Genomic DNA, 11,061 nt, shown 5'->3' on the forward strand with positions numbered 1-11,061 from the left:
AAACCCATTTGAGTCCTTCCCTTATTTGTGGAAAATCTATCAAATAAAAAGAAAATTTTTCGTTGTTCGCAAAATTCGCACCACATATCAGGCATAGCCTACAGGTAAGCCTGTATCGTTAGTCGTGAAAGCAAATTAATATGTCCACGCTGAATTAAACCCTGTATTTTCCTCAGACTTTCCTTTTTTTGGATGTATCCATGGTTAGCTTACTGTGGGGTCGGAAACTCAAGATTAGCCACTTGCAGACGGCAGGGAGAGGAGCGGGGTGTGACGTACTGTATATTTTAGTTGATGTAATATTTTTGTTGACTAAATAATTTAGTTGATGAAATATTTTTTCATTTCAGTGTCACAGTATGACATCGATCTCCAAAAAAAATTATGATTTTTTTTCTTTTTTGGGCCAGGGAGACACAGCTGATTGGCTAAAGAGCCGCATGCGGCTCCGGAGCCGCAGGTTGCCGACCCCTGGGCTAAGGCCTATCTTCTAAGCTTTCATAGGCCTATATTATAACCTTCCATAGGCCTATCTTCTAGGCTTCCATAGGTCGATCTTCTAGACTTGCATATGCCTATCTTCTAGGCTTCCATAGACCTATCTTCTAGGCTTTCATAGGCCTATCTTCTAGGCTTGCATTAGGCCTATATTCTAAGCTTCCATAGGCGGTGGCCTATATTATAAGCTTCCATAGACCTATCTTCTAGGCTTCCACAGGTATATCTTCTAGGCTTCCATAGGTCTATCTTCTAGGCTTGCATAGGCCTATCTTCTAGGCTTCCATAGGCCTATCTTCTAGGCTTGTATAAGCCTATCTTCTAGGCTTGCATTTTGTACACATTGCCTCAAATATATTTAGTTGTTAAATGTATTCATGATGACATAAGTAAGTAGGCCTAATGCTAAGACTTTTCAAAATGATTAAACTACACACAACAGATTTTAATTAAACAGAATAATTAAAGGAACCGTTAACTTTGTTTAAGAAGCCTTTCTGAATACAAACGGAGTCAATATTTGAATAATTAAAAACCTCTGGCACCAGTGTTTAGGTTTTTAAGATATTGATAGTAAACCAATTTATTATTATTATTATTATTATTATTATTATTATCTTTTGTTTAATTTTGGTAAGAAAGGATGTGATTGGCTGTAGACCAAACTGAAGCTGTCGTTGAACTGGGTCACTATCGTGTATCAAGTGGTCACATCCTACCGGCAGCTAAAGTGTGAGTAACAAATATTTGGTATCAGTATCGAAGTAAAAATGTATATTGTGACAATAGTTGCTCATGTGTGTGTTAACTCGTAGTCATTGTAAATGAGGGAAACCTCAATGTCCTTCGAGTTAAAATAAAGGTTACAAACAAAACCTATGGAACCCGTTCTAGTGACTGGATGGTCCTTAAGGTCCCCTGAGTTTGCTCTGAACAGGGTACATCTGCATTTTGTTATTAAGTTTCAAGTTTCAAGTTTCTTTAATAGTTGTCATACAGAAGTACAGAATACTTTTATACAAAATGCTTCTTACTGTTACGCTCCAGAGACTGTGCTAGACAAGATAAGTATCAAATAACATAGTATAGCATGTAAATTAGAAGTAGAAAATGAGGTCACAGTGTTCAGTATAGACATATGTACAATGTTCGATGCAGAATAGACGTAACCGAGTTACCATATAATATACAATATACTATGCAGTGTACTAGGGCTGCAACTAATGACTAATTTGGTAGTCGACTAATCTGTCGATTATTTTTTCGATTAGTCGACTAATCGAAAACCAATGTAAACAACAAAAAAACAAAAACAAAAAATGATATATTTTTTTTTTTTTTTTTTTTACTACCTATCTTTGTGAAAGTGGCTTCTCAGCTCTGGTCCAGCTGAAGACAGAGCAGAGGAACAGATTGGACATTGAGCATGACCTCAGAGTTGCTTGTCTACCATCACCCCAGACTTTGAGACTCTTGTCAGGACCAAACAACAACATCATAACATGATGATCCCATAGCAAATTAAAATAATGACTCATGAAACATTTGAATTTGGATCTTAAGCCACTTTAAATGAAAATGTATTTGAAGAACAATACAGCAATCACTCATAACAAGATAAATAAATTAAATAATACAAATTAAAGTGGAAGTGTACTTTAAATAACTAAAAAGATAATAATAAAAAAGAAATAACTAGCAGCATCTGCCCCCAGCACCGCGGCTGATGGGGCTGTAACTTGGTCCAGGACCAGGAGGGTGACGTGGAACAGCTGTAAGGGTTCAGATCAGACAGACTTCTAGGTCTTTTGTTTGCTGTGTGTGAGAGGAGTCCGTGTGTGTATGTGTGTATGTGTGTGTGTCTTACTCTGATCGCTGTGTGAGTGAGAGGAGTGTGTGTACTGTGTAATTTGTGTGTGTGTCTTACTCTGATCGCTGTGTGAGTGAGAGGTGTGTACTGTGTAATTTGTGTATGTGTGTGTGTCTTACTCTGATCGCTGTGTGTGAGTGAGAGGAGTGTGAATGTGTGTGTGTCTTACTCTGATCGCTGTGTGTGAGAGAGAGGAGTGTGAATGTGTGTGTGTCTTACTCTGATCGCTGTGTGTGAGTGAGAGGAGTGTGTATGTGTGTGTGTCTTACTCTGATCGCTGTGTGAGTGAGAGGAGTGTGTATGTGTGTGTCTTACTCTGATCGCTGTGTGTGAGTGAGAGGAGTGCGTGTGTAATGTATTGTGTGTCTAGTCTGATCATCATCTCCTGCAGGGGAACAATGTTTTCAATGTCCAAAATTTGCTATGGGATCATCATGTTATGATGTTGTCTGGAACCCCGAGAAGCCACTCTCACAAAGATAGGTAGTGCAAAAAAAAAAAAAAAAAAAAAAAAATTAAATATATATATATATTTTTTTTAATGACTAATCGACGCAACAATTTCTCGTCAACGATTTTTTATAATCGACGTCGTCGATTATGTCGACTAATCGTTGCAGCCCTACAGTGTACTAATATACAATACTATATAGTGCAAAGCAGAAATGGGATGAGGTACAATTTAGGTACAATTTACAGTAAGGTGTACGAGTTGTAGTGCAAATCCTTTATCAATAAATATAAAGTGTGGGGAGTGGGTGCTACAGTGTGTTTGTTTAAAGTGAGTGTGTGCGTGTGGATGTGTGTGCTATGTGCGTTTGATGGTTGTTGTGTGGTGTTCATTGTTCGTTGAGCAGCCTGATGGCCTGGGGATAGAAGCTTCTTCTGAGTCTTTCTGTGCTCGCCTTGAGACTCCGGTATCGCTTGCCTGACCGCAGCAGTTCAAATAGGCAGTTGTTCGGGTGGCTGGAGTCCTTAATGATTCTCTTAGCCTTGCCCCTGCACCGCTTGTTGTAAATGTTCTGGAGGGTGGGGAGCCCCCCTCCAATTGTGCGTTCGGCTGAACGTGTCACTCTTTGTAGTCTGCTTCGGTCTTGTGCAGTGCTATTCCCAAACCAGGAGGTGATGTTGCCAGTCAGGATGCTCTCTATTGTACATGAGTAGAAGTTCTTAAGGATCTTCTGACTGACTTGGAACTTCCTCAGGCGCCTGAGGAAGTAGAGGCGTTGTCGTGCCTTCTTCACAACACTGTCAATGTGTGTGGTCCATGTCAAGTCCTCGGATATGTGGGCTCCGAGGTACTTAAAGCTGTTCACTCTCTCAACCAGTGGCCCGTCGATGCTGAGGGGGCTGTAGTCCTTGACCCCCGACCTCCTGAAGTCCACAATCATCTCCTTTGTTTTGCTGACGTTCAGGGAGAGGCTGTTTTCCTGGCACCATCCCGCCAGGACCTTGACCTCTTCCAGGTAGGCCCTCTCGTCGTTTGCAGAGATCAGGCCCACCACTACTGTGTCGTCAGCAAATTTGATGATTGTGTTGCTACTCCGCTGAGCCACACAGTCGTGTGTGTACAGGGAGTAGAGGAGGGGACTATGATGCCCCTCTAGCTCATGGAATGAACTAAGACAGAGCTGGGACTCTCCCCTATGTTGCAAAGTTTGGAGCCTTCGTCTCCAACCTTTGTCAATCAAGTTGTAGCTACATGTTTTAATTGTCTTTGACACTTGAAAGAGGCCACAGGCCGAAACGTTCTGTTCAAGTACATTAAAACTTGGGAACACTATAGACGTGGACTTTTTTTCCACAACATTAATTGATTTGTTATCCTTGCTTTTTGCCTCATCTTGTTGTCTCTTTGTTGTGATTTTATATGCTATTTTTTTTGTTCATTTCTGTATGTACACTCGACGTGACTGTAAATGAGGGAAACCTCAGTTGCCTTTCGTGTTAAAATAAAGGTTTGAAATGAAAATGAGAAAACATCTCAGCATCTCTTTCTACTGCAGCTTTCACTTATCTTGCGCAACACTGATAATTTCCACAGATTTGATTTCAGAGAGTAGGTATGATGTAACGAAAGTCTGTGGCTTTTTTGCGACAATAGCGCATCTTGGGGCATCAAATGAAAATGCAGATTTGCCAAGTTCCGAGCACTAACCAGAACTAACCAGTCACTAGAACGGATCACATACTGTAGGTTCTACAATTCCATTCTGTCGCAACCTGGAGGCAAGGTTGTCCACATGGAATTTAAATGTAAATTTCTCATCAAGCCATATGCCCAGATATTTATATTCAATGACTCTCAATGCTAGAACCACTTAAATCTCACAATCATCTAATTTAATATGGATAGGTAGCGAATTAGAGGTCTTGTTTTCATTTAAAATGAACTGCTTTCCAGAACTCCACCTCCCCACTCCTCCAGATCATCACAACATATATCCTCCCATTCTTGACTGAACCCTGAACCCCAACGTCATAGATACCTTGGCTATCGCCCTGTCACTTTTCTCTCTTTTCTCTCTATATCACTTGAATGCACCGTATCCAACCAGCTCACTGATTATCTATTACAGAACGACCTCCTAGACCCAAATCAGTCGGGCTTCAGATTCAGATTCAGATTCAGATTCCTTTATTAAGCCATTTGTGTAAAAACACATTGGTAATTGTTGCAGCATTACAGTGTATGCATTTTTCATTTATTTTTTCACAGTAACAACAACACCAACACAGACATAGGACAAAAAACAGTGCAGTGGACGATTAATCATTTAAATACATACATATATATATATAAATATATATATATATATATATATATATATAGATATATATATATATATATATATATATATATATATATATATATATATATATATATATAGTGTAAAGTGCAGAGTTCCAGTAAAGACTAGTGCAGTGCAGTCAGTGTCATTGTGCCAGTGTCACTTGGGGGCAGAGAGGGGGGGGGGGGACCTGAGGCATTGATCAGCCTGGCGGCTGAGGGGAAGAAGCTCAGTCTGTGACGAGCTTTCACAGCCTTTGGGATCCTCAGCCTTCTCCCAGAGGGGAGCAGGGTGAAGAGGCTGGTCACTCCACAGACTGGTCACTCCACAGAGAAGGCCCTCATAGCAGTCACAGTGGCTGTTCAAGAGTGAAAGGCCTCTCTGTCCTGATTCTCCTGGACCTGTCAGCACTCAGCAGCCTTCGACACAATCAATCGTCAGATCCTCCTCACATCCCTTGCAGGAATGGGAGTTGTAGGTTCTGCGCTGGCATGGCTGTCCTGTCCTGTCATCGACCTTTCAATCGCAGTGGAGAACGTAGTCGTGAATCCGTCCCGACCACCAAAAACCTAGGTGTGGTCCTTGATGACCGGCTGGACTTCTGCCCACATTACCTTAACAAACAGAACCTGCAGATTCTTCCTGAGCAATGTGAGAAGAAGAAGCCACCCAACTCGTCTCAGCTATTGCAATGCACTGCTAGCTGGTTTACCAGCGTGCCACACCAAGGAACTTCAGCTCATACAGAACACAGTGGCCCACCTGATCTCCACCTACCAAAGTTAGCCCACGTGAACCCACTTCTCAAAGAGCTGCACTGGCTTCCCATTGGCACACAAATCTGCTTCAAGGTTCTTGACCTGGTATTCTGTGTAACGAGGGGAACTGCTCCCTCTTACCTCTCAGTGTTTCACACAGGATTTTCAGAGACTATGGGGGGTGAACCTCCGACCCTCTAGGGGGGTCCGGGGGCATGCCCCCCGTAATATCTTTTTTTTGGGTACATTTTAAAGTTAAATGCATCAATCTGGTGCACTTTGAGAGCAAAATAAAGAGGCTAGATCTATGATGAACTTTGTGCTCAAAACACAAAATCGACTAGACTAGTGCTTCCCAATCCTCTCCTCGAAGCACCCCAGCCATTCAATGTATTTGTTAAATTCCACCACCAGCACACCTGATTCAACTTAACTAGCCCTTTATTAGTTGAATCAGGTGTGCTGGTGGTGGAATTTAACAATTACATGGAACGGCTGGGGTGCCTCGAGGAGAGGTTTGATAACCACGAGAGCATACATTTGAGCCATCAAAGAAATTAAGCAAAAGTGGTTACCTGTGTTGAACTGGTTTATTTTTTGGAAAATACAAAAATATAGTGGATTACTATTACGACTACTACCACTGCCAATACTACTGATACATCCCTATTGGCTAACTTTATATTTAAAAAAAGAGTAAAAAAAATGTAATTTTTCTTTTTTAATAACTTATTTTTTTGGTCCATTATACAACTGTGGCGGGACTAATTAGACCGGGGCCACCACAGTCTAGGTAATTAATGTGAAATCCTGCCTCTGGTCAATGGTCTCTAACTACACACCCCCTCAAGATCCTGAGATCCACTCCTGGGGGGACATTGAAACAAAGCAGGCTATTCTCTGTCTACGGTGGTGGAACAAACTTCACATCAGTCAGGACAGTTGAAACCCACTACATTGTCCGCCGTTTTTTTTCAATCAATATCTGAATAAATAAAAATAAAATTACTATTATGTACTATGCTACTATGTCTGTTAGGGATGCACCGAATGGGAAATTCTTGGCCGAAACCGATACCGAAAATAGAAAACAGTTGGCCGAAAACCGAAAGCCGAAAAGCCGAAAATGATTCATAGAATAGAATATTTTTTTACCAATGTTGCGGAACATTATGATTATGGAAAAATATATGATTATGGCTAAACTTAACTTAAATAATAAATAATCACTATTATGGGTCCATAAAACATTTATTCAGCACTTCTGAATGCATACAGTACATTAATTCCATCTTTTCTCTGGCTGCGCAGCGGACATCTGTGCTCTACTGAGCACACCTTTCTAGTCCCCAGCTGAATGTGCTCGCTTGACTCGGCACAGTAGACGCGCGACAGACAGACAGCGTCAATGTGAGAAACACAATCCCCCCCCCCCCCCCCCCCCTCGCTCTGAATAATATGCATATTAAATCACTCAGTGATTAACCGCGACGGGCATATAGTAAATAAGGATATAAAAGCATGTTAAAGACGCATTTATTGGAGGTGTTGCGCGCAGAGTTTACATAGAAACAGCGCGACTCCCGACAGTGCGACATCATCACAACAACACGCGTTAGGTTACAGGTTGTTTCTGTTTCGGTGACATATTTTCGGTGAAAAAACTCTTTCGGCCGAAAGGCCTTTTTTGGCCATTTTCGGCCGAAGGTTTTCGGCCACCGAAATTTCGGTGCATCCCTAATGTCTGTCTATACTACTACTACCTACTATGTTAATATGTCTATACTATGCACTTGGAGTGAAGCACTCTTCGGCACTACTAGACGAACAATATCCCTTACCCACCAGAGATGTACCCCTCCTGCTGACTACAATGTTTCTTCTGTCAGCTGACAATTCAGTGGTTGGTGCTGCTGGCTCAGATTATTCCATTTTAGCAGTTTTCTCTGCTCTTGCCGTTACATGCTAATCAGTGCGCCGGTACACGCTGAGAGCACTAATGGAGCGCTCTCAGTGTAATAGATAGAAAGGTGATGATACTAAAGAAGAAAGCTGAGGGAGAGACGGTGTGTCTTTAAAAGGCAGATGTGAGTGCACTTAGGGACTGCTAGATCCAGCCTGGGTCCACCAATCTCGCAGGAGAGGGAGCGGGAACAGTCCAACTTTGTCTTCAGATTCTGTCAAACTCATTGTAGGATAGAGCCACATTGTTGAGAGCCACATTGTTGGTTTCTTTTGTGACCAAGCTGTTATTTCTTTCTATAAAGGCATTGTTACATATATTTCTATTAAAACATTTTGTCTGTAACATCAAATGTGCCCTCTTTCCCCTCCCTACCTTCTCCCTATAGCAGCATCACCCACAAATATTACAAGTAATAACCTTTTTATCTGAATTAAATAAAACTGAAGCTTCTCTTCTGTTCTTTGTATGCGTCCCTCCAGGTGCACCTCAGCTCTCTGGCTGTGAGGAGGACCTTCCCCCTGAGCATCAGGAGAGGAGCCCCAGTCTAGGCCAGGAGGAGCCAGAGCCTCCACAGATCAAAGAGGAGCAGGAGGAGATCTGGCCCAGTCAGGAGGAAGAGCAGCTTCCAGGTCTGGAGGAAGCTGACAGTAAAAACTCCATGTTCAACATTGTCTGCGTCCAAAGAATTGATGGAGATGAAGAACAGAGTCAATCCCCACACCTGGACCAGACTAGAGGGAGCAGAAAGGGAGAGGTTCTCCCCATCACCTCCTCCATGCCAACCATCTCCTCTCTCCCCATCACCTCCTCCATGCCAACCACCTCCTCTCTTCCCATCACCTCCTCCATGCCAACCACCTCCTCTCTCCCCAGTACCTCCATGCCAAGCACCACCTCTCTTCCCATCACCCCCTCAATGCCAACCATCTCCTCTCTCCCCAGCACCTCCTCCATACCAACCACCTCCTCTGTACAGATGGAAGTAGAATGTGAGGGAGAGGCCTGTGTAGCCTCAGAAGCAGTCAGTGATGGTGAGTCCCTCTCTTCACAACGTTCTGCAGCTGAGAGCGAAGGCAGCAATGACGACGACTGGAAGGAGAGCGGAGGATCTCAGTCAGATTTAAGCGCTAAGACATCCCAGAGAGTGGGAGAGGCGGAGAAACCATACAACTGCAGTGTTTGTAACCGGAATTTCCGGATTAAATCCGTCCTGACACGCCACATGAAGACACATACTGGCGAGAAGCCTCACGCGTGCAGCATCTGTGGTAAGAGTTTCATCCAGCGCTCATATTTGCAGACTCACATGAATTCTCACTCTGGGAAGAAACCTTACAGTTGTAGTTTTTGCGGGAGAGGGTTCACTCAGGTTGGGAACATGAACGCCCACATGAGGATTCACACAGGGGAGAAACCACATGGCTGCAGCGACTGCGGGAAGCGGTTCAGAGAAAAGGCGGATCTTCTCAAGCACATGATCATTCATACTGGGAAGAAACCGTTCAGTTGTTCTGTTTGTAATATGAAATTCAGCGCCCAGTCCAACCTGACGCGCCACATGAAGACCCACTCAGGGGAGAGACCGTACAGCTGCAATGTCTGTGGTAAAAGATTTATTAGGCGGTCACATGTCAACATTCACATGAAAACACATGCAGGAGAGCAGCTATAGAGCAGCTATAGACATTAACATTTACATGAAGACATGCAGAAGATCAGCTGTAGACATTAACATTTACATGCAGACACACATGAGCTGTAGAGTTTTAATGATGTTTTATGTTGCTAGGTAACATCATTGTTCTAGTTCAACATCTGGTCCAGAGTAATCTCCACAACAAAGTAAAACATCTGACCATCAGCTAGATTTCAATGATCTGGCAACTTTAGGACCTTGCTGCTCTGTGATATGTCGTTCCCTTCTAACGGGTTCAAACTTACTATCCGACATCAAAGTCGACCCTTTTCCAAAAAAAAAACAAGCCTGCACAATGTGTGGATTGCAGCAGTCAGACAGTAGAACTAGACGGACATCATAAGCAAACTCCAGGGTCTGTAGCACCCATTTCATCCAGACTCTCACCCAAACTCCAGGGTCTGTAGCACCCATCTCATCCATACTCTCACTAAGAATGTGAACCCATAAATGTTTGGGGTGATCGACTTTTGTAATGTGGTTGTAACATTTTTGTATTGTTGTCGAAAATGTAATGAACTGATTTAAACAGTGGAACGGTACAGTGCAATTTCCAATCCCAGCCACTAGGAGGAGTCTTGCGTTGTGAAACTATACCAATAGCATATTATCTGCAGTGCCGCAACCCCAGGGCTTGTACTGTGTGTGAGGGCTTGTACCAGGGTTAGAAATTAACATTTTTTTTCAAGGGCTTTTTTTGCCCCCCTTAATTGATTTTCGGGGGCTTTTTTTTGTATTTCGGGGGCACAACATTTTTATAATTAAAATTAACATAAAGATTATAAAACATTGTTGACACTTTTTTTTACAGTCTTCGTCCCTATGTTTGATAACGTAATGTTAATGTCTCCATATATAGGGCTCTACGCTAACCTTTTTCCCAAGGAGCACATGTGCTCCTAAATAAAATGTTAATAAATAAAATCTAAATACAAATTTAGGAGCACACAGAAATTTAGAAGCACAGTGACAATTGTTCAAGTAACACACACACACACACACACGATGTGTGACATCATGGCTTGGTTTCATGTTTTGAGGTACCTTCAATTATCTGTAAATAATACATACATACTCTTATCTAAATAGATTAAATATTATTGTCCCTGAGGGCAAGTTGTGTTGTTGTCTTGATATATCTACAAATAGCAGACGAATAACCGGTTGCCTCTGGATCAATGAATGTCTAATATTGAATAATATTATTAGATTTTTAACATCCCTAATTCCAACAGTCAAGAGGCTTGTTTCAAATTGATGAAAAACCCCACACACGCAACGTTTGTGAGTATAGGCTCTGGCCAGATCGATCAATGAAATACGTTGCGCGCTCAGCGCTGTGGAATGAAGGAAATGCGCATCGGGATCGGATTTGGATGTTACAAATTGGAGTTGTGTTACAAATGGAACGGTCTTTCCCCGCCGAACACAAGTTACTTAACGTTACACAGGTCGCGCTATGCAGATGCTTAGCTTGCTAA

The 11,061-nt window shown here is 42.4% G+C and overlaps 1 protein-coding gene across 1 annotated transcript; it reads left to right on the forward strand.

The window, feature by feature from the left end:
- Positions 1-8,542: 8,542 nt before the first annotated feature.
- On the forward strand, positions 8,543-10,195 carry LOC311223485 (uncharacterized protein; the record flags this gene model as incomplete). The annotated part of the gene is made up of 1 exon (XM_084308270.1): positions 8,543-10,195. The coding sequence occupies one exon, from the start codon at positions 8,543-8,545 to the stop codon at positions 9,554-9,556; it is 1,014 nt and encodes a 337-aa protein (XP_084164396.1). The 3' UTR covers positions 9,557-10,195.
- Between the last annotated feature and the right edge of the window lie 866 nt (positions 10,196-11,061).

This window comes from Notolepis coatsorum, assembly GCF_963971535.1.
Source record: "Notolepis coatsorum genome assembly, chromosome: 2".
Lineage (NCBI taxonomy): Eukaryota > Metazoa > Chordata > Actinopteri > Aulopiformes > Paralepididae > Notolepis > Notolepis coatsorum.